The sequence below is a fragment of the Neopelma chrysocephalum genome, unplaced genomic scaffold (genome assembly GCF_003984885.1).
Source record: "Neopelma chrysocephalum unplaced genomic scaffold, ASM398488v2 Primary Assembly neopelma1_96780, whole genome shotgun sequence".
NCBI classification, from domain to species: Eukaryota; Metazoa; Chordata; class Aves; order Passeriformes; family Pipridae; genus Neopelma; species Neopelma chrysocephalum.
This window is the reverse complement of record NW_020925424.1, coordinates 1,119,559-1,143,849: the sequence shown is the minus strand read 5'-3', so window position 1 is coordinate 1,143,849 and position 24,291 is coordinate 1,119,559. Positions and strand designations below refer to the sequence as shown.

General features: G+C 39.9%; 1 protein-coding gene across 1 annotated transcript in view; it reads left to right on the top strand.

Annotated features, from left to right (window-relative positions):
• Positions 1–24,291, top strand: part of ADAMTS12 (ADAM metallopeptidase with thrombospondin type 1 motif 12) — a 141,056-nt gene that overhangs the window by 34,186 nt on the left and 82,579 nt on the right. Inside the window, exon 3 of the mRNA XM_027709467.1 lies at positions 17,119–17,293. Within this exon, the coding sequence (XP_027565268.1) occupies positions 17,119–17,293 (175 nt within the window). The remainder of the gene's footprint in view (positions 1–17,118; positions 17,294–24,291) is intronic.

The window sequence follows — 24,291 nt, the reverse complement described above, 5'->3', positions numbered from 1 at the left end:
AAGTAAACATTGGTTTACATGATTAAAGTAACAGTTTCCTTGGTAGCTGTTCTATAGTCAAGTATCATGTAGACACAAAATCTGTATATGCTCCTTGGCTCTGCTGAATAGGATCCTCTGAGTTTCTTCAGGGGTGCTTTCGAAGACTCTGCAGTCATCTGCAGATGCATTTCTGCAATGATGTGGTCTGGTGATGGCATGATTTCCCTTTTGGAACTAGTAATCTGGTTTCTCTCTTTCAGTTTAAACTTGTGCTTCTGACTTGTGTTTCAGTTTGGGATCATTGACCCTCAGAGTATAGTCAGGAGTCTTTTCAGTCACTGCTCCATTCACCATAGTCCAGTTCTCACTGCTGTGAATTTTTGTACTCAATTAGATTTACAGTAAACTCCCACATAATTTACTGGACAGCATAGTTTAGACCAGAATCAGAGCATAAACAAGACCTTTATTGCGCAGTAGCTGCATCTGTTTGGTCAGGATTTGAACTGGTGGCCAGCTGGAAATGGGGAATGTACTTTCTTCTTCTCCTTCTGTGGTGCTACACAGTGACTCTTCATGCTGTTCTTGCTTTTTTTTTAAAATTCCTTTCTGTTTCATGCCATTGCTAGAACCTTGGTAATATGGCATATGAGCAATTGATTTTTATTTTAACTCTGTTCTGTTTTTCATTACTGCACATATTTCATCATAATGCAAGTCAGCCCTACTTGCATAAGTCAGAATAAAAACAGGCACTTCCAGTATTGCATTCTGTGTGTTGCCAGTTAAAAAAGAATCGTGTTTTTCCCTCAGAGAGCAGATGCTTCTGATTGCGATGGTAACAAATGATTTACCAGTGAAGAATACGGATGGGCAAACATGGCTAGTCAATGTCAGGAAATTAGAGATATTTAATTAAACTGCCCACAGGCAGATTGGCCTGGCTGTTCTTGTCTGGGGAGGAAAATTGCTCCTTTCTAGTTCAAAAAGAAAAAGACAGTCCATTGCTTGAACCTTTATGATTTAGTACTCCACATAGATGCAAGCAACTGGGTACTGGTGCATCGAGCTACCATGAAAGGGTGTCAAACTCTTTTTCCTCTTGGCTGTTGACTGAATCCTGTATTTAAATAAAATAATTTTGAGGTAAATTTTTCTATCAAGCGAAATTGTTTTTCTGTCTGGATCTCAATGTATTAAGTGTCTTTCAAATCATGCTCTCAAACTCTGAAGAGAGAGAACATTCTGCTTGTAGGTTTCAATAGTGTTTCAAAAAATCAGAGAAAAATCTTTGTTCTTTACTGTCAAATCCTGTCTACTTAAATTCCCTGCTTATGCTACCAGTTGTGTCTTTCCATATTCACAGGGGAATGTAGGACAGCAGTGCTACATGGGACTTGGTTATTCTATCCCATTGGCCTTGCTGAAAGATCTCAGCTGAAACCAGTGCCAAATATGGAATAAACTAGGCAATGCTAACAGTTCAGTGTCAGTTTTTATTTCTGCTGTCTACTTCTCCTAATTCCTGTTCTTTTTACCACCTAATGTTACCCTGAATACCTTGCTCTAGAGCCTTCCTACCCAGCAAAATGAGATTTTAAATTTGATACCTCCTTAATCTGTGGTACTTCTGTAGTCCATGGTTGGACTCCATCCTGTGGAGATGCTCGTTTTTTTCCACAGGCAAAGTTATAAAAGCACAACCCAGATTTGCTTGTGTGATGATTTAAACATGAGATCAAAGGCTCTGATGGTGCTTTCAAGGTGGTAGTGCTTATTCCAGTTAGTAGTCACTGTCACAGTAAGCCAGGAGACTGTAGCCTGTGGTAAGCAAAAGACCTTCCTGACAAAACATCTTGTTGCCCTCCAGTGCTACACCATGGCACAGGTTTGTCTATTCACTGCAGCTTGCAATTCCTGCACTGGGTTTTCTTCGGGGAACAAGCAGCAGAACTTCACATGAGATCGAGGACTCTGTGTAGTAGCCCTTCCTGCTCCCCAGCCCTCTGTGTGGGTTTGACCAACTCCTCTAATCTCCGAATCTTCAAAGATGCTTTGGTGTCTCAATGAGGAAAGGGCTGAGTTCTGCTAAAGCTGCCATATCATTCATCAGTGTTCAGTTTTAGAAGGAGCAAGGTAAGCATGAAGAAAGGAAGGAATATTTTAAGGTTATTTCTTGCACCAACATGGCTAAAATATTGGCCTTTTAGAAAGGTTCTGGCTTTTCTCCAGCTCTACTCACCTTTTTCCACCCCACAGCAATTCAGTCTGGACTCCCACACAGAGTGCTGACTCCAGAAGTATTTGGGGAATACACCAGAGATGTAAGGATGTCCAGAATATCTGCCTGAACAGCATAGTAGAGCCTCTGTGGTGGAGTCTGTCCCACTAAAGAGTCCAGATCTCTACCACCAGATATTTGTCATGAGGTGACCTGCTTGAACAACACCTTAGATCACTCTGATGCCTACGACTCTTTTTCTGTGAAGGCTTTCACTGCTTTATCGCATCAGTCTGTCAGTCATCAGAATCTGTCCTTGTCCTTACAAAATATATGATTGAGGTTTAGTTCAGCAGATATTTTGAGGTTGATTCTTGGGTGGCAGACTTGGAGGTAGAATTCTGCTACAGCAACCTTCAAAGCAAGTTGAGCAGAATCACAAACTTTGTTACTTAGTTCATACCTACAGCCTGTGGAAGCAGAACATGTGATGGCAATAACCTTGACTGCCCGAACCGTTTCATTCATTTAGTTAATGGATGACTGAGACAGCCAGTGCAGGTGGAAGGATGGCAGGAGGGTAATTACACCATGAGGAACCAGTCACAGCAGTACTCTCCTGAACAGAGGAATGAAAACACTACAGCATTTTTTTAAACAGGATCTTTGAAAAGTTTTCTGTGTGTTCCTCCAAAATGTTTTAAAGCATATGATTTTCTTCTTTGATAGTGAATTGCAAAATGTGCCATTTATTAAATGAATGTGTTTTCCGAATTCCAGATGATGGTAGAAGCATGCTGTGGCCTAAGTGGACAGGTTTGAACTTGTATAAAGATCTAATGAAAATGAATCCAAATGCACTTCTTATGTTCACCATCCTGCTTGCAGATTTTTGTTTCCATTTGGGGTTTCCTATTAGAAATCAGACCACAAAAGCAGGGGACTGTGATGAAATCGTTATTCTTTCACTCTTAGCAGACATGATGTTAATTACCCAGGAAAAGATTATGTTTAACTTGAAAAATAGGGATTGTGAAACTTTTCTGGGATATGAAAATTCTGTGTTTGAAAAGTAGTAAATGTTGCAAAATAAAAATGAAAAATTTGCCCCAGACTTTGTTATTTGAAAGGAGACTAATAAATTGCTATTCTTGGAGGACCAGAAGTGGCCTGGATCAATGCATTTGTAAAAGCAGAAACAGACAAACTTGGGTACACAGGCAATTGTCTCCATTATAGATTGGCTTTCTGATGTGCTTCTGATTCCTCTGTGCTTTGTGTATTTTTAACAGATTCTGGACTCCGTCAGACATCGGGGGGGAAAAAAAAGACTTAATTAGTGGCCAGTCATAGAGATTCACGGAAGCATGTTTTTATGATGAACTCTGCCTTAGCTACCACACAAAGGGTTTGCTGGGTACCTCAGGAGATAAAGCATGACATTTTTCAGCTTGGGCTGTAACATGGATGATTTTTGTTGCTGAGACTCATAGGGAGGTCTGTAAACTCACACATGCATCTCATTGTGGCAAATGAGTGTACATGGTATTGTTTGTTGGATAGTTTCTCAAGCTGTATCTCTGTAGGGAGCCCAAACAGTAAAGTAAACTTTCCTCCTGTTGGGAATTACTCATTTTTATTGTTATTATTATAAAGAGTACTAATTCACATGGCAGGAGTGCTGTGTGTCTGAGTCACAGGCATTGTGGTAGGTCCTGCATATATATCACCAAAAATTGCTATGAGACTGTGAGTGTAGAACAAAAGGCAGCAGGATGAATGCAGCCTGGAAAGGGATGTTTTTCCTTGGAAAATGGTGTGTTAGGTGTACATTTTGCTGTTCCACCTTTTCCTTTCAGCAAAGGGAATGAAGTTTTCTGTTTGATTTTCAGAGTTTACTGAGCCTTTCAGTTCTGAAACTGGCAAATCCCAGTAATTCTTTGAGTGGTCCTAATGTGGTGCCAGGGTGTGTGTCACCAACAAGGCAGTGTTTGGCCCTGGGTATTAGAGTCACCAGGCCTGACAGTAACATTAGTGTCAGTATTAATGTCACTAATATTAGTGACAGAATCTATCATTTGTTGGTTGTTAGTCCTACAGATAATTCTGAGTTGTGCCTTTCGCTTTATTGTACAAAAATCCTTGGGGATTCCTCACGTGTGAAGTATCTGTGATGGGGGATCAGTCATATGAGCTCATATGCTCCGTATTTCTGTCTCTCTATCTGTCTCTTTCATATACGGGCACACATGCAAGCAGGAGTATGATATTTCTAGAAGATTTGTGGCTGTAGAGGAAAGTAATTTATCTACCATTTCAAAAGGGCTAATATATATATATGTATATATATTTAACAAATGTTCTGTCCTAGGACTGCAAATGTAATTAAAATAACTTATTTTTGTTTATGCATTCCTAATAGAATGAGACAAAGGTCTGAAGGTTTGTTGCAAGTTGAGGATTCATTAAAAATTCCTGTGCTAAGGGTTCTTTTCTCAGTTCTAGTATAGCTGTAGTGCACAGTTGCTCATATCTTCTGTAATTGTAGGGATCCAACTGTGATCCCTGTTGTAACTCTTGTGTTTCATGTGTGCTTGATTTTAATCCGTGTGTGTGTAACTGCATCTTTTGCTTATCCTTCATTTGCTTGCTGTCTCCACTATACACTGCTGTGACAGAGCTGGACATGATTTCAAATGCTGGAGCTAGAGCTAATGTTTCATAAGACTGTGGCTGTGTCACAGTCTTCCTGAATTAGCAGAATTATTGTTTAAGGACAGCAGTCAATCAAATCCCAACAGCTTCCCTGGAGCCTCACAAAATAGTGGCTGAGAGTTGATCTGTGGAAAAAACTTCCAGAAAAGATTGTCTGAAAAGTAAGGAGACTGAAGATAAAAGCATTTTATCTTTAAATATTCTCAAATCCCTCTCAGTGAAACTTAATCAAAGACTGTGCCAAATTAATTGAATCACATTATGTCAGGAAGTTAAACACAGTTTTGATAGTTTGGGCAGTAACTTAATAGGGAAGTCTCCAGCCAAAAGAAGAGGGTAGCTGAACACTGGATGGGCAGGCACTGGGAAGGGCAGCTGTTGTCCTCTCAGCAGCACTGGACAGACCTGTTGAAACTGCAGAAATATAGGTGCGAGTCTTGATGTTTTTAAGAAAGTTAGGCAGAACCTAGAGATGTCTTGCCAAAGAACAACCTTTTCAGAGGGTGGGGAAGAGCCAGGCTGTGGAAGGAAAGGAGAAAGTGTATCCTGGACTAGGAGTGAGTGGTGTAGCTATTGGAAAACAGCCAGCAGCACTGGGCAAAGAATCCTGCTGAAAGTGATTTTTAAGAGCCAGTTGTACTAAACGACCTCTGTGTTTCCAGCTCTGCTCTGGCAGAATCTGTCTTGAAAGTCTTCTCATGCAAAATGTGAGTTTGGGATCTGTAAGTGCCTCCATGTGTTGAGTACTGAGCATAGAGTATGGTCAAGCATATTTTAAAGTGACAAAAGAGGGGATGGGAACAATGCATGTGTTTTGCATCTGAGCCTAGAGAGGATTATTTGTTGCCTTTGGAATCCACATATGGTTTGTTGTAATGTTTGTTGTAATGCAGATCCATTCCTGCTGCAAAAAAATCAATGAGGTTTAGCCAGGGATGTATTTGTTTATTTTCTGATTTTCATTGTGAGAGGGAAGAAAAGACCTAGCACTGACAAAGGAACACATCAACTCAAGGCAATCTCGCCTGAATTGTTTTGGAGAGGAACAACAACAAAAAAAGCTTTTGCTTACCTTGTGCAAAACTACTGTTTTTTAATGATAGCATTTCCGTTACTGGTGCTTCAGTGGATCTGTCATGATCTGGCATCATCCTGTACAAAAATATTCGTTTGGAAATGTCTTTGAAAAAGTCCTGGTTTCATGTCTCAGTTGAAAAGATTTCTACAGTAAAATTCTAGCATTTAGCTGAGCAGCTCTGGTCAATAGTAAGAGCAGAATGAATTGTTTATTGTACATATTATTTTTCTAGGTTCACATATGAAAGAGGTAAATTGTGAATTATTGATGATTCAGTCCAGAATTCCTTCATAAATTTGTTTGTAAACAGTTTTCTCACCACACAAAAGCTTATTAGAGGTTTATGTGTCAAATATACCTCTTTTTAATGAATTCTTAAGTCCACTGGAATTCTGTCAGGACTGCATATGATCTAATATTTAGTATCTTCTATTTGTCTCCATTATGTTAAGTTTTTGAATTTTCAGTGTTCTTAGATTAGCAAGAATTGTGCCAAGTAGTAGCTGAAGATACTTAATGTCTTTTAGGTTTGAGTAAACTTTTTCAGTGAAATATTTTATCGTACAGAACTGTGAGCATGTCTTCAGGAAAATGTTTCATTTGCAGACAACATCTGTCTTATCTGTACAAAAAGTATTTTCTTATTCTCATGTTTTCCTACATCTCACTGTATCGCTGTCACATAAAAAGTATTGAACATCATAAGGAAACTAAATGCTGAATTATTAGAAAAGCTGAACATCTGTGCCTCTTTTTGCATTTTAGGGGATTTTCATTGTTTCTGAATTCCTGGGAGTTACATCATGAGGATTTCAAAACATGCCAGTTTTAAAGACAAAACTTAACATCCTGTGAGCAAAAGAAGACATGACAGCGCAACAGAAAGAAAATGACTCCTTTTATTATTATAGCAAAATATTTTTCCTCATGGTTCCAAAGAATATTTTACTGCATTTTTTCCTCAGATAAATCACTCAATTCTTTTCTATTTTGTCTTTTTCTTTTTTTCCTATTATGGTACAGACTATTGCATTCAAACCTAAACGACTGACTGCTGCTTTTAAGCAGACCAAATGAAATGCTTTTATTGCAAAAAGTGCTGTATTTCCAAAACAGCTAAAGCAATCTCTCTGCAGACAAAAGAATGATTTTGATGGGAAGTGTCAGTTTGAAATAACACCAATAATTTTTTCGACAGAGAAACATTATTTTTTTTACAGAAATAGTCTACAAAGAAAACAAACACAAGTATGAAAACAGTTTAAAATGGAAATTCTAAATTAATAATATTTAAACTGAAATCTAACTCTTAGATTCTTTGAACTCATGGGTGAGTTGTATGTTGATGGAGGGATTTAATTTGCCTGACCCTTGGCTTATGACTGATTTTCAGAAGGAGATAATGGTCAATAGCAGATTTCTGGCAAGAGGCGTAAGAACAGGCTGGAAAATAGGGATGTCTCCTTGACATGCACCTGTTTCTGAGCTGCAGGTGCTATTTTGCTGTTTAAAAATGAGAGACTAATCTTCCCTACACGGATTTATCCAGTGGTTTCTGGTACTTCTCTGTACCATTTCCGATTTGCAATTTTCTGTGGCATCTACCAGGACTTATGCAAAGCCGTTGACACTGTGCCACATGACATCTTTGTTTCTAATCTAGAGAGACATGTTTGGCCTGGAAGCCAATCATGTCTGTGGCTGCATGGCTACATCCAGAGCATTGTGGGCAGCAGGTTGAGGGAGGTGATTCTGCCCCTCTACTGCGCTCGGGTGAGACCCTTCCTGGAGCCCTTCATCCAGCTCTGGGGCCCCCAACATAGGAGGGATGTGAACCTGCCGGTGTGAGTCTAGAGGAGGACCGTGAAGATGATCAAAGGGTAGACCACCTCTGCTATAAGGACAGACTGGGAGAGTTGGGGCTGTTCAGCCTGGAGAAGAGAGTGATTTGGGAGGACCTTCCAGCACTTTACAATACCTGGAGCGGCTACAAGAAAGCCGGAGAGGGACTTTTTACAAAGGCATGTGGTGATAGAACATCACACTTTAAACTGAAAGAGGACAGGTTTAAAACAGATATTAGCAAGAAATTCTTGACAGTGAGAGTTGTGTATGTTCCGTCCCTGAAAGTGTTCAAGGCCAGGTTGAATGGGGCATTGAGCAACCTGGTGTACTGGATGGCATTCTGCCCATGGTGGGAGGGGTTGGAAGGTCCCTTCCAGACCAAACCATTCTATGCTTCTAATAATTGCTCTTTCAGTTTAAGTCTGTATTGGGTGAAAAAATATTTTGTTGCCTGCCAGCTTCTTTTGAAGTTCTCTACCTTTTGTGCCAGGGAAGATAGTAAACATGCAGGAACTCTCTAGATTGTCTGCGCCACTTGCTGCTTCCCCAGGTTGTCTGTTTTCCAGCCTTTTGAGGTGCTCATTATACACAGTCTTGTTCTGGAAGAAGTTGAACTTGTTGATTTCCCACCAGCTTCAGAGAAGTACTTTGAAGTATTCATCATCACAGAGAAGGCAGTTGATATTTCATCAGATCAAACTCCTAGCAGAAGGGGCCTGGAAATTAGCAGAGATGTTGTGCTAGTCTTAGTTAAGTGGTTTACTCAGTTACTGGTTTTGTGCCAAATTTGATTTGCTTTTTATTGAGTATATGTCCTTCTAAGTTTTGAGCAGAAACTTGATTGTTAGTAGATTGAGGAGTATTTGTTTGTCTTTCAGGCTTTTGTTCTTGTTTCAGAGTATAGGTCATCTCTCTGTAGCTCTGAGAGAGAAGTTAATTTTCTGCCTGTTAGATGTAGTGTCTTGGATGCACGGGTAAATTTGTGCATGCACCGCACCTCTCATATCAATGGAAATGGCTTCCAGTCAGAGTTCAAGCTTCAAGAAGGAGTTTGAGTCACGTTCAGAGCTAACTCAAGTCTTTTGTGCTTTTAAACTGACCTGAACCCAATGCTGAATCTGATCAGCCTTCAGCTTTGGCATACATGGGAGCTGGGACTCATACTGGGTTGGTAAAGACATTTATGGTGGTGTGCCAGATGCAGTCGTAAAAGCACATTGGTCTCCTTTCTCAGACAGGCAGAAATACCTGGGAAAGTCAAATGAGTGGCATGTGATTTGGCTGAGGCCAGAAGAAGTTGTGATTCTGTGTAACTCTTGGGATTGCCAGTTATTGTCATGCTGGTTCTCAGACTGCCGTGTGCTAAGCATCGGCTGTGTACTAGAGAGACACTTTGACCTGCAAGTTCTGGATCTCTGTTTGAATCTTGTTCTTATGATTTCATTTAATTTCTTTTCTCGTCTCCTTCCACTTCCTATTTCTCATTCTCAGTCCTTTTCTAACACAGACACTGATTTGTGACACAGAATAACTTTTTTGGTGTAGCGTGTCACTCACCTTACACTGCTGTCTTAACATGCCACAGCTGCCCTCAGCCAGGGACTGAATTTCCCTGTTTTGTAAGGTATTTGGTTTTGATAAGCTCCCTCCCCCTTCATTCCTCCCTAGTGATAGCACAACAAGCTGCAGCTTGAGCATGGCCCACAGCCTGTTCCAAGGCTGTGCATAGCAAACAGAGCAGCTGCTTTCTCACACCACCCATGGAAACGAGGGCAGTGTATTTCAAGCTGCAGTTGTTGAGCAGAATCCATGATTCCTCATGTAGGCACTGAGCAGAAACACCATGTCACAATGCTGCTCTGAGGTTATCCTTCAGTATGAGGAAGTCACTTTTTGAAAACTCACTGGAAACAATAAATGGTAAGTAAAGAAGAGGTTGAGAGCATCCATATGGGTTGCCTTTTAAGTCACCTTGAAATGACACTTTTATGAAAAGTGGTGACATGACTCTTGTGAGGCATGTTGAAATTCATTCCTAAGTCCTGTCTGTGCTGTGCAGCTACAGACTTCATGAGTTTGGAGAAAAGGGAGGTAGAAGCCTCTCCCAACACACCTATGATGACAAATGCAAACCTACAACATACTGTTTGCTCTTGACACTTCTGCTTGCTTTTAGGCTGGACAGAATGAAGCTAAGAGAAGAGTGTTGCAAGGTGGGTCAGTGTAGTCCTGCCTGATGTTGCTTTCCCTCATAGAGTTCTGTTTCATCGAGCAAAATAATTTCTGTGGAGAGGAAGAAGTTGGACTGTGACCTTCTGTTGCTCTGCTCTCCAGAAGAGTAAAGCTCCTGACAGACTTTCATCCACTGTAAAATGGGATAATTGTGCTTTCTTCCATCTATCTGCACATGTTGTGGCAGCTGTCATCATTTGTATCTCTGCTTTCTGGCTGTTGACCAGGGTTCCTGTAGGTCAGAGTAATACAAACAATACTTGTCAATAGAAACAATGCCACTTGTCATTTGATCAAATGTTTGCATTTAGTTATTCTCTAATAAAGTTTGAACTCCGCAGTATTAACATCGTCATGCTCACTAGTTTGCAATTAATTTTAGAATATAAGTGAGCAGGAAGCCAAAACAGCTGTAGTGCTTTCTGTCTCTGTGATTAGAGATCATGTTTGCTCTGTGGATCCTCTTGCTTGTCTTTTTATTCCAAATACAAAGCACTGTTTAGTCAAGGAACCTCTTACCAATCCAGTGTTAAATCTTCGCTCTTCAGCATTACATAGGCTTTAAATCATCAAATGTGATCTGCTTTGCAAACTGTAAAAATTTACTGGCTTCCAAATCAAAGCTTCAGAACTTCCCATTGAAAGTCTCTGAGGGGATTTCAAATGCTGAGAAGTACGAACCATTTTTGCATTGTTTATTTTCATTTTCGTGAGAGGCTGTTCTGATATTAATGAGAAAAAAAACCAACCAGTTTCTACGTTGTAAGCCTCTTGGATACAATGCTTTCTGAACAAGTTTAATTAGAAAAATATGAATTAGATATTCCAAGAGTATTTTCCAGGAGTAAAACAGCTGTTGCTCTTTCCTTCTCCCCCTAACAGTCTTTGGACGAATTGGGCAAACTCTTTGTTCTGTCTCAGAACAGTAATACTTGCTGAGTTGATTTTGGATCCCAAATGAAGTCAAAACTCGCTGGTCTCACCATCTCATGACTATAGTCAAAGTAAGCCTCTTGCACTTGGAGAAACAACTCTTGGGCGTGTTTTATCCTTGAGAGTGTTGTAACTTGCTGTGTGGTGAGGCTCAGAGCACTGACTGGGCACCATCCACTCAGCTATCCCAGGGGAGTGTCACCTCACACAGTTTGGGCAGACTGGGCAGCCCGAAGAGCTGCAACCTTGTCTTCATCAAAGGCACGGCAGACTTAGCAGCAACTGAGCAACAACGAAATATTGGCAAAAGGAGCCCCAGGTCTTCGGAGTGCTCTGGACTTCAGACAGCCTTTAGCAATGTGTCTCTCACTGTTGTGTGGAAATCACACTGGTAAATAGAACAAGGGTTCAAACTGTGTTTGAGTTAATGAATTAGGAGTCAGCTGTGCTGTGCCATCTACCTGCTGGATGCTCAGCGTGTGGCAAACACAGGCTTGTTTCAGCTTAGTATAACCAGCACTGAAAGTTGTGTACAATTTATTAAGTACTATCTTTGCTCTTTTTTAAGACCATAAAAATGTTCGGTTACTAATTCTCTAGTGGACAATAAATTTTTACCCTGTTGGAATTTAATTATGTATCTGAGCTTCAGAAGCAGCAAAGTTTGGGCTTATGCAGATCAAATGGGATATATTTGGAAAAGTAGAAAGTGAGAATGTGGGAGGAAGCTGAAAGGCTCTCTGGGAAATGGACAACATGAAATGACTGCTGCTGGGCCCTGTAATACAGTAAGAGATGTAGAAGCTGTGGGAACACAGCTTCATGTTCTTCATGAGCTGCTGAAGATTTCAAAGCAGAACCCTACAGAGAGACTAACGAGGCTCTAAGCAGCTTCACGGTCACACAGTGATCATCAGTCATTTGTGGATCATCTGTTTTAAGAAAAGAAGCAAGACGGGATATTTCTACAATGCAAATAAAGCTGCAGCCAACAGGGCACCCACAAGTGAATGTGGGAATAAGATACCTGGACTGTTTCTTCTAAGGAAAATCACAGAATTCTTGGAAGAAATACTGAATGCTTTTAGGATGGACAATAAGGATGATTGTGGAGGATGACATGACCTGAAGTGTGAACAGAGATGTCTTTTAAAATTATGTGTTCCAAGTTGTACATTTTCATGCTCAAATCTCCATGCAAGATTAATTCCACAGATAATTTCCTTGAGTAGAAATGAATGTAGCCAGGGTGCTTCAGATTCTGTATGAGATGCAAAGCTCGCAGTGAGTTAGAGGTCCATAGAAATTATTCCTGAACTGTTTCTGTAGCATAGCAGAGAAGTAAATGAAGACAGGATTTCAACTGTTTACTTCTCTTACCCATTTTTAGAGAAGTTTTTTTTTTTAATACCTTAGTTTCTTAAAGCATATCCTAGATAACCTTCATCCAAGTCCCCATCTCCACTAAATTGTGGGAAAAGGGATGAATCTGTCCTGCTCAAGAACAGTGAAAAGAGGAAATGAAGTCTAGTGTGGTCACCAGCAAGTTGATGCTATAATCCAGAGAACTGATTCTCTGTCAAGTCTCTCAACTTGAGTGGTCATGTATTGTAAGTGGTTGTATGGTAGCTGATATACATGACCCTAGAGACAAGACTTTTCTCCTTTGCTGAGCATATGTCCCCAGCCAAAAAGACCTGTACCTCTGAAGTATCCAGGTCTCTTAAGAGCCTGAGAACTGGAGGTTGTCAGACACTTCTTCTGTTGATATCTTATTTTCTTCCATGAAAATCCAACCTGCTGTAAATTTGGCTATGAATTGATATGTTGTTTCCTATTCTCTGTGTCTGAACTTTCTGAGCCCACAGTGTGCAGGGCCTGTCTCTGCATCTCTGGCCAGATTTCTGGCAGCTTCTAAAATCTACAATCTGTGACAAAAGAATATAAAATCTTGTGGTATGATTGTATCCTGTTCTTTTACTCATCTTATTGTCTTAAAAATAAGATATTTTAATTTTGGACCAAAGCTATGTTAAACTATAAGGCTGAATTCCAGTAGCACCTTCTTTACCAAATCCTACTGAAAGCATAGTTTTTTTCTGTATTCCTATATAAGAGGTAGAGTGCTGTCCTTTTCAGTGGGTGATGTTCATAAAATCTTCTGTCAAATTACTCAGTATCTAAAAAAAAAAAAAAATCAACCTCTTTCTGCATGAGCAACAGCATGACTGGTCCGTTTTTATTAACTCTATCTGAGGATGGAGGTGAAAATCTCATTTGAATGTTGAAGTTTTGTTTTGGCTGAGATAGGAACATATGACAAACTTAAAGAGAAAGATCTTTGGGGAAAAAGAAAGTGACACACAGAAAGGAACTAAGTGATTAGCTGAAATAAATTTAGCATGTGTACTGTTAACAGATAATTTATTTCACCAGCTCAGTTAAGATTATATGCAACTGCAGTTCTCTGATAATTCATGTTTCCTATGGCACAATTTTTTCTGTAACTATTTTAGTCAAACTTAATTTCACTTACCACGCATTACAGTTGTAGTAAGCACCTGGAGCAAAGTACGTAAAGGTAAAGCCAGAACCTTTTCTTCTTATTTTTATTTCATGTTGCTTCTAAAAGTCAATGTGTTTTCAGAGTCTGTCAGTGCCCCATTGTCAGAAAAATTGTCTGAAATATATTGCCAGAAATACTGTTTGCTTTCAGTGAGTTACACACTGTTCCCACTACAGATGTTATTTTTTTGGCATTATTGTCAGCATACTCAGTTATTGTAGCTTTAAACTGCAAATTGTTGGGTTTTCCCTTCCTTTTTCTCATGACATACACCCTCCAATACCAGCCCCTCCTGTCTGGAATATCATTGCAACTGCAAAACCATAGCCAAGGCTGAAGCTGCTCTTTCCCTTCCCACAGGACTCAGCTTCAGCTTCCCACATGGAACTGATTGAAAAGATTCTGCCAGCAAAGGTATTTTGACAAACCCCTCAAACTTTTGACTAAAAGAAATATGTGAAAAATATCTGCTTTCCACTGGAAAATGCTAATTCTACTGAAATTCAAAGAAGTTATTTGAAAACTTTGTCAGGAGTGTCCCAGGATCACCACGTCCTCCTCGCAAGCAATATGCAATGCAGGAGATGTGGTGTGTTCAGGAAACTGTTTGTGTCAAAGAAATTAAGCATGTGAATTAATAATCCCATTAGGTAATGTAGCACCACTTCCACATACAATATGGTAAACACTTCCAGTCACAGGATGTCAGAATTTGAGGGTGAAGGGTGAGATTTGAAGGAAGGGAGAGCAACAATTAAGAAAAATATTCTGTGGTAGACTTTTATATTTTCAGCTGTAGGCATTGAGGGAAACACCCACACCCTGCCCACACACACTCTTCACCCCAAAACAAACACACACACCCACACCCCACCCCTATTTTCTGGCCATTTCTATTACTGTATTACATGATAGCTTTTCACAGAGAAGGTTAAATGTGGAAAACTTATCTGCAGTTATTTTTTTTCTGTGATGATAACTAAACTCTGTAATAAATGTAAATATGACTGCCTTATTTCCAAGGAGGCTTTCATAACTGGACTCCTGTGTATATTCTGAGTGTGTGAATGCATTCAAAGGGAGGTGATGCTACGAACGGCTCAGAAAAAGCGGATATTGTATTTACATAGCTTGAAATCTGATGGACTTTAAGTGAAAAATTCTTGCTGTTGTATTTGCGAGTCAGAAAAGAACAACTATAAAGAGCGAAGCTGAAGACATATTTAATCAGCAAAGGGAATTTTGCCAGTTCTGAGTGCTTTGAAGTAAGTTTAATGTGAAGATCAGTGTTTTTTTGTCTTTCATTTGGTCTCAGCATTTAATTTCTTGTGTAGCCTGTGCAAGTGCAAGTGCAAAGCACAAATTCAGTAAGTGCTGGAAGTCTCTGGAAGCTGTTGAAAAGCATCTACAAACTGGAAATGCAGTCACGTTTATGCAACAAATTTTTGTTTTTTCTCCTGCTCCGTACAGCTTGGTTTTAACATGGAAGCACTCATATGGGAGCTTGGGAAATGAACTTGCCACTAATATACTTACTTCCCTTTTTATATGATTTCCTGGCCCTTCTTGTTACAGACGTACCTCAACACGATAGTCCAGTGACTAATCACCTGCTCTATAAAATCTGGGTCTGCAAGTGAGGATAGTTAATTCATCCTGGTTCCAACTGGCTTAAAAAAACACAACAGGGCAAGAAGTTTAAATAATTCAGTCTTTGCAAACATCCAAGAAAGACTGAACCCTGTGGAATGAAGAGGAATGGGTAAAGATGGTGCTTTGATTCCTTGAGCATCAGGAGAAAAGCCACACGTCCTGATTTCCTAGTCTGACTGCTGTATAGGCATTCTCGCTGTATAGATTCATGTTTGCCGAACATTTTTATCTAATGTGACCATGGGATTTACTGCTTTTGTAGTGTGTCTCAGGTCCTATATTCTGATTTATAATTTAAACAGAAACCTGAGCATTTTTTGTATGTCATGTTTAAGAATCAGAAGTCCTGTTTCTTTTTTCTTAAAAATGAAACAAAAGCCATAGAGGCAGTAGCTGTAATCCCAGATGAACAAATATACATGACTTTGAGTTCTGAACCTTTGAAGCTTTATGGATGTAAACAAAGTTTCAAACGAAGACCAATCTCTGGCTTTAAAACTTTGACTTGCATTGGAAAGAAAGAGTTTCTGCTCCTCAGCACTGTTGGGCAAACTGTGAAATTACAGTCACAGTTATTTATTTGCACAGGTTTGCAGTGGGATGTATTGGGCCTGTGGAAATCAGTGTGGAGGCAGAAGGTGTCTGGTAGGGGGGACTTAAGTGATCTCACTGAGCTGCCTTTGGTCTCCTTGCACATGGTTATTTTACAGTTTTATAAGAATGCTTTTATTTCATTCATATGATTTCCTTCATATCCTTACCCTCATACTGGCTTTCACAACTGTCCAGAGAAACTGTAAGACTTCGGAGTGTTTGAAAAGAGTTTTTGGTTTGTATGTCCTTCTAAATTTGAATACAGCAGCTGCGGGAAGAGAGCATTACATCATTTTTTCCCTGCTCCTGAACAAGTTAAGAAGGCTGCACTGACCACAGCAAGAAAGTGGAGAGGGAAAAAAGCCATAACAGTGGAATAGCTCAGTCTCCTGTCACACCCCCAGTGTGGACTGGGATGTCAGTAGATCCTTTGCTTTTGATTTAAAGCTTTACTGTTCCTTATGTCTTGAGGTGGAAAGGCTGTACAATGGTTTTGCAATGTTTGCAATCCCTGCAAAAATGCTGACACACAAGGGACCAAGGCCATGTCTGGTTGCATGGATCTAGATCGTGGCAGAGGGAGGTGTAAACTAATCCTGTGGAAGCGTAAGCTGATCCTGTGTAGTCCAGATGGGGATCCAATGCCCTGTAACTCAGGCAAAGCAGGGAGGTTGATATGAAAGTTATAGCATGAGAAATGTTTTGGCCTTTTTCAGCTGGTCTATTGTATGTTCTTAATGACTTGCTAATTCATGAAAGACGGTTTATTTCTTCCATTGCATGCCTTGGGGCCAGAAAGCGTTTGTAGTCTGAGTCAAGAGTAAACCACACAGTCCAGCCCGTCTGATGGGTTGGGTAATTGACTGTGGAATAGCAGCTAGGAGCAGAATTTCGATTTGCACTGATGAAACAGCTTCTATTCCAGTCTTGTTCTCCGGGGAATGAATGCAAAACACCAGAAGAACAAGATGCAACTCCTTCTAGTGCATCATGTTTGGCCAATTAACTTTCAACCTTTTTGTGGCTTTGTAAAAATATGAGAGCCTTTGCCTCAGGATTTCAGGTTATTAGTAGAAAGATATTTTTTCTGTTACCCTTTGGACTGTTACGTCTTTGTGAGGTGTGAAACAACCTCAATGTATGCAGCCAAATAAATGCTGAAAACCCATTGTGTTCATATTTCTTCATTGTAATGACTGGCTTACAAGAAAAGCTCAGGGATGATGATATGAAAAGAGTATTTATTTTTGACTTCCAGTACTGTACAGTAGAGATTAACTCTTTTGTGCTTATTTTCAGACTGGATATTTCCATCTGCCCCATGGGGATTACTTCATTGAGCCTATTAAAAAGCATCCACAGAAGGAGGGAACACCCCATCCCCATATTATATATGGGGCAAATAACCTTCAAAATGCTTTAAGGAGAAGACGGGCCGCCCCAATGGAAAGTGAACAAGCATGTGGATTGAATGGTACAAATTTTGCTGGATTTCTGCTTATCTGCTTTCTGAATCTCTTCAAACAGCTTATATTTTCTAGTGGTGTATGCCTCTCTTTCTACCAGGCTTTTTGTAATTCTGCAAGAAGAGATTATGCAAAATGGGAGCATGTCAGTCAAAATGCCTCAGGAGCCACCCATCTGGGTTCCTTTCTGAAAACTTAAATCCTCCTTATGACTGCTGGGATATGTTTTTTGCACTATTGATCCTTTCTACCCCTCACTTTTTTTCTCCAACCAGAACTGTTTAGTGAGTTTGAAACTTGAATTCTTGAGTAGTTTTGGAATTACAAGATTTGTAGTCTGAATTATTTTTAATAAAATGTTCTCACTCCATGCAAATCCTGTGCACAACATAAATTATCTCCCCTTTAATCCATGGTTTAAACTTAGGATTTCTAGATTCTGTGTGATAGTTATCAGAATATTTAAAGACTTTTATTTGGTTGTTCTGAAAGTGAAATGCAGGACATCAACATCAAGATTTTTTTGCGTAGAAGTGTAAGTAAAAATAACTTAAATATTGGTGCAGTAACAGCATCATGTCTTTTGGGAAAACAAACTAATACACTCTGTTGTTCCAGCATGGTGTGTATAAAGGGTAGTTGATATCTCATAATTACAAAATTAGTTCCTTTATCTAGTAAAATCATTTACTTGATTGATTTCATGCCAAAAATGTGCAGATCTTGTATTGGTTTTCTGACGTTGGAGGCCTTGAAACTGAGTCTGCACCAAACTTTAAAAAGGTGTAGTATTGGTAGGGATGAATGGAAAGTAACCTACATGATGTAAAGCCCAAGTTTTGTACAAACAGAGTTGCAGAATACGCAGGAATGTGTTTTTGCCTTTCAGAGGTCAGTGGTTTAAGATAAGCTGGTTCTTTTCCAGGAGCGGGAAATAAAAGGAGGAATGTAGGAATTTTTAATCCTCAGTCATGATTGCTGCTAAAGTTTTACTGCAGTGTAATATGAATTGATAAATTAAAGAAGCAAACAATGACTCGATTCCACTATATTTCTGGTCATAGACTTTCATTGCACTTCTTGCTTGCTGGCCAAGAGTAGAGTGAAAAGGTAGCAGGGGGAAACTAGAAAGCTGATGGTGGAGGTTATTCAATCTTCTGTGATAGTGGGAAGGTAAAGATAAGAGGGAGCCAGAAGAATTAGTATGAATGCTCTTCCATTTTATTTTTCATCAAGTAAAAGTATATCTACATATTAGAAAATAAACCTGGAGTAGAAAAGCCATAAGCATCTAAAGGTGATATTTATTTTGGCGTACATTTAAAATAGCTCCCCGATTTTCCATTTCTTCTGCTGACTGCTGGGATAAACAAGGGGAATTAATTTAGATTTGCCATGAAGAATGAGGAAATTGTTCTTGCCTACTGTCTTCCAGGTTTCTTTCATGGATGAAATAACATCTGTATGCAATAATTTTAAGTATGGAGAGAAGATAGGAGATGCCAGGGATCATGCTGTGTATTTACTTTGTGGGGTCTGCTTATCTTCTTTCTACCTCTCACTTTTAGCCTCCTGTATCTTTCCTCAAAATCATGCAGAATGAGAAAGAGAAAGACTGGCTCTACCTGGACACTGGAAAAAAAATGAGCATAGGTTCCCTGAGGTTTAATTTCTTAGATTAGCTAAGTCTGCTCCAATAGGGTTTTCAATTTAAACTTCCTGTCTGATGTTATTCATTCTAATGTGACAGAACTCTTTCTGGTGATAATATGTTCATGATATTGCAGGCAAACAAAGTTAGTGTCTTATGAACTAACAAAGCAATATACGGTCATTTGTATTTCTATTTTTAACTGACTCTGTCAGCCCTTAGAAGTAATGTCTGCCTTCGGTCAGGTAGTAATCTTCTTGCCTGTCGTAAAAGTTAAGTAATCGGTGTGAAAAAGTGCATGGGGGAGAAAGCATTTTCTTCATTGCATTTTTGCCCTTTGTGTGACAGGATATAACAATCATTGTTTCCTCTAAAGGCCTTACCTTTTAAGTTTTGTGTTGTGTATCCTGGGCTGCACTCAAAGCAGCCTGGCCAGCAGGTCGAGGGAGGTGATTTTGCCTCTCTACTCTGCTCTGGTGAGACCCCACTGGGAGTGCTGTGTCCAGCTCTGGGGTTCCCAGCACAGGAAGAACATTGACCTGTTGGAGTGAGTCCAGAGGAGGCCACCACGATGGTTAAAGGGACCTCTCCTAAAGGAATTGTTCAGCCTGGAGAACAGAAGGCTTTGTGGTGACCTAATTATAGCCTTCCAGTACCTAAAGGGAGCGTGTTAGAAAGATGGAGAGAGACTTTTTATAAGGGCATGGAATGACAGGAAAAGGGGGAATGGCTTCAAACTGAAAGAGAGTAGGTTTATATTGGATATTAAAAAAACAATTCTTACTGTGAGGTGAGGCACTGGCACAGGTTGTCCAGAGAAGCTGTGGATGCCCCGTTCCTGGAATTGTTCAAGGCCAGACTGGCTGGGACTTTGAGGAACCTGGTCTTGTGGAAAGTGTCCTTGCCCATGGCATGGCTGGAACTAGATGATGTTTCAGGTCCCTTCCAACCCAAACCATTCCATGTTTTTGTTATCTCATTTGTGTTGTAGCCAGCTCTTCAATAGGGATAGAGGAAAGAAAGAATTCAGTGTCATCTCCTGTTTGCTCTATGCATTGTCAGAGCAATTGCTCTTGTTAGAAGTGAAATACAGAACAAAAAGGGAAAGTGAGATAATTCTTGCTTTCTATGCTAAATATATTGACTACACAAACTTTGGTGAATACGTGGCATGTAAATGAATTTTAAAAGTGGTAAGATGACTTCCGCTTTTTCAGGGTCTCCTGTACTTCTTGCTTTTGAGTTTGATTCCAGAAAGCTGGTCCACCCACATGATATCTCAGATAGCCCAGAGTAATGCCTTTTGGGATCACATTAAAGCAAAACATTTTCAATTTACAATTCACAATTAATTGTAAACACTAATTCTATTTTACAGATTTAATTTCATTTTATGTTCTCTGCCCTAGCTTTGTCCCCACTGGGTTGGGGCTTAGCTGATGAAGAGTTGCTTAGTGTATCTCTTGTAGGAAATGATGTTCAGAATCAAATATTTTAACTTTGTGGGCTGAGATTCATCACAGAGTGTCTGCATTTGTGTATTTCAGCTCTGATTCTGTTTGTTTTTTTAATTAAACTAAGCCGGTTGAGTTATTTCTATGACTTAAGCTTGGTGTATGTCCAGGTTAAAATGTAGTAGTGATTTTTGCTTGGAAAAGTTGAATCAGCTGTGTGCTTACAGGTCAGTGCACAAAACTGAGTACTGATAATAGAAATCTGTTAGTCAGAAACTGACCTGTCCATCAGGCAAGGAGTATAAAGACTAGTTGTATAGACAAAATCAAAGTAAAGGAATTATTTTGGGAGGGGGATTAGGTAGGGGATGCTGATCTCCTGTGCAGTTTTTTTACAGTTTTTTTTAGTGGAAGGACCATGTCTCTTGGAAGAAGCCCTGTGCAGCATACTTACAATTTTTATTGTGGCAACAACCACATGAATCGCCAGGGTCCAACCTACTTGTTGTCCATCTCACCTACATACTATTACCATAGAATCATAGAATATGCTGAGTTGGAAGGGACCCTTTTGGATCATTGAGTCCAACTCCTGGCGCTGTGCAGGACATCCCAAGAATCACACCATGTGCCTGAGAGTGTTGTCCAAACACTTCTTGAACTCTGTCAGCCTTGGTGTTGTGACCACTTCCCTGGGGATCCTGTTCCAGTGCCCAATCACCCTCTGGGGGAAGAACCTTTTCCTGATATCCAACCTAAATCTTCCCTGCCTGAGGTTCATGCCGTTTCCTCCAGTCCTGTCACTGGTCACCAGAGAGAAGAGATCAGTGTCTGCCCCTCCTCTTCCCCTCACAAGGAAGTTGTAACTGCAATGAGGTCTCCCCTCAGTCTCCTCTTCTCCAGGCTGAACAGACCAAGTGCCTTCAGCTGCTCCTCGTAAGACTTCTCCTCCAGACCCTTCACCATCCTTGTTGCCCTCCTTTGGACAGTCTCTAAGAGCTTAATGTCTTTTTTAAATTGTGTTTCCCAAAACTGCACACACTATTCAAGATGAGGCTGTCCCAGTGCAGAGCAGAGCTGGACAATCCCCTCCCTCAACTGGCTGGCGATACTTTGCCTGATTCCCCCCAGGACATGGTTGGCCCTCCTGGCTGCCAGGGCACTGCTGACTCATATTCAACTTGTCATCAGCCAGGACCCCCAGGTCCCTTTCCGCAGCACTGCTTTCCAGCATCTCATTCCTCAGCCTATACAAACAAGCAGGGTTGCCCCATTCCAGGTGCAGAATTCAGCACTTGCCCTTGTGAAATTTCATATGGTTGGTGATTGCTCATCTCTCTAATTTATTAGCACCAGTCATATTCCTGTGCTCTTGCAATGATTATACTAATTAATTTATAATCAGTAATGTCTTTAACAGTTTCAGATATCCAGAGAAAAATCACTGTGAAAAATGACATCTATTAAAACAGGTTTATGCTGTACACTTCCACTGCTGCTTAGGAAACTGCCAGATGACTCAGTCATTAGCTGCATGCAAAACTGAGTTGTTTACCTTGAAAGTAGCATTATGATATTGTACATTAGTAACAGCTGTCTTACTGTACCATTTGAAATATGCATGAGAACTGGCAGAAATGACAAATGAAAAGTCGCCACGAGCCTTATAAAGAACTTCTATAATCCTTTGTGCCTGTAGGAGAGGAAACTAAGGATCTGGGAATTTGCTTTGTTTTTCTAAATAGGCTGTCTTAAAAACTTAACAGTGCTCTGAGATATAATCCAAGAGAAAAGGAATTATCCTCCCTTCTACAGAATAAGAGAAGATCTCATCGCACTTCTGCTTGTTTTTATGCAGTCTGTCACTAGGTATGGGTTTTGTTTGTGGGCTGCAAAATAGAGAAATTTTATGAAGTTGTGAATGAAAATGCTGTGATATAATGGAGCCCTTCCTGACCAGGTGCTACAGAGGGGAGGGATGCAATAGGAGCAGATAGACTTCTTTTTCTTGGGCTGGTGACATGGAGAGATCGCAGTCGTTTAGCGGCAGGGCAATTGAGTTTATTCAGGCTGCAACCCAGTGACTGCTTTAGTCAGCTGTAATATATAACTAATGAAAGAAAGATTTAGGGTGTTTTTAAAATATATCTCTGAGAATACTTCATTGGAGCTTTAGGTGTGCAGAAGTTGCCACATACTTTGCTCTCATTTTGGCATTGAAAAGATTTGATAGGTCAGAATTTAGGATTAGTTTGGGTTTTACAGGCCTCCAACTCCTTGCCTGAAGAGAAGTTATAAATCTTAAAACTGAATTTTTTGCACTGGGGCAATTTTGCGTTGGAACTGTGATGGGATGAAGCTCAAGTGGAAAGGATGAGACAAGAGTCTGGCTGCAGCGTGAAATGAGTAGAGGGGTGAGGGATGCTAAAGGAGCAGAGCAATAGTGCCCATGCAAAACTGGTTTATAAGCACTTTCAATGATGGCTTGGTGGCATAGTTCATTTAACAGATTATTAGAATGTCATTAAGCTGTTTCAGACAACAGTTACCTGTTCTTCCTAAGGATTATGTCTGACTTCAGGATCTTATTCAATCACAGTCTTGCTTTTTGCTGATTAACTTGATACTGTCAAAGGATTCTTTTCTGGTTTTATGTCTGCAAGTGTACAGCATAAATTGTTAGTTCTGGCTTTTGACCCTTTTGTTTAATCACTTGAAAGAGGAAGGGGAAAAAAAGCCCAGGACAATGTTTTATTCTCAAATAATAACCTATCTTTTTTTTTTTTTAGAAGAACATTGTGTCCCATGTAAGCAGCTTTGCTTGTTGCCAGAAACCCTGTTACAAGCTTTGTAGCTTCTATCTCTTTTTAAAGAATGACATTTTTCCAGTATTTGTTTTTCGTGTATTTACCACATCAATTACAATTCAGCTTAATTTGCTTAGTTTCTCCAAAGCACATCTTAGGATGAGAAGTTCGCACATTGAATTTCAGTAACTGAGATTAATTCAACCTCAGCTGAGGAAAGAGCATCTTTATCCCTGCATCCCTATTCTTTCTACAAACCGGCTCTACTAAGGTGTTTGTAAGATGCTTGGCATTAAAAAAAGAGCAAATAGGTACATTCAGTAGAATGACCTCTCTTTTAAAGCAAGACTGAGAAAACAAATACCTTGCAGGAGTACATGGAGTATCTCTAACCTCTGAAAGCGTTTGCACTGAACTGAAAACAGTGACTGTCTGCTTGTGCAGGCAGCAAGAGATTTAGCATTTCAGAGGTGGAGTACCTGGGAAAGAAAGACATCATAACCAGTTTGTTCTAGGAGTCAATGAAACAATTGCTACTAATTGGTATCAGATGATTTCCCTCCTCCCCAATCAACCTCATGGAGTGAGAGGAAAAGAATCTAAATTTCAAGGTTCAAGAACATATTAGATTTTTTCTTTTTTTTTTTTTTTTTTTTTGCTTGCTCTCAGTACAGGCAGAGGAAAAAGGAATAAAATACTGCATTTTGTGCAATTCTTCTTCTCCAGTTAAATGAGTGAAGAGTCAAAACTAAGACTTTACCCCAGTGGATCCAAAGTCTGTGCTGAATAGGGGCCAGAGAAAGATCAGCGCTGACAGAGTGCTGGCACCTGCTTTCCCGGTCCATGTTTGTTTTCTCATGTTCTTCTCTTTTCTGATTGGAATTTTACAGTCAGTATTTCACTTGGTCCTACTAACTGAAGCAGGGTGCTTTCCCTAAGTGTTTGTGTTTTTCAGAAGGTGAGGGAGAAAAATGTGGAAACGCGAGATTGATGTTATAAGGTGATAATTGTCACTTGTTGCCACCAAAAGGCATCAGAAAAGTGATGCACTACCTCACTCAATGACTGAATAAATTTAAAAATTCTGTGACAGG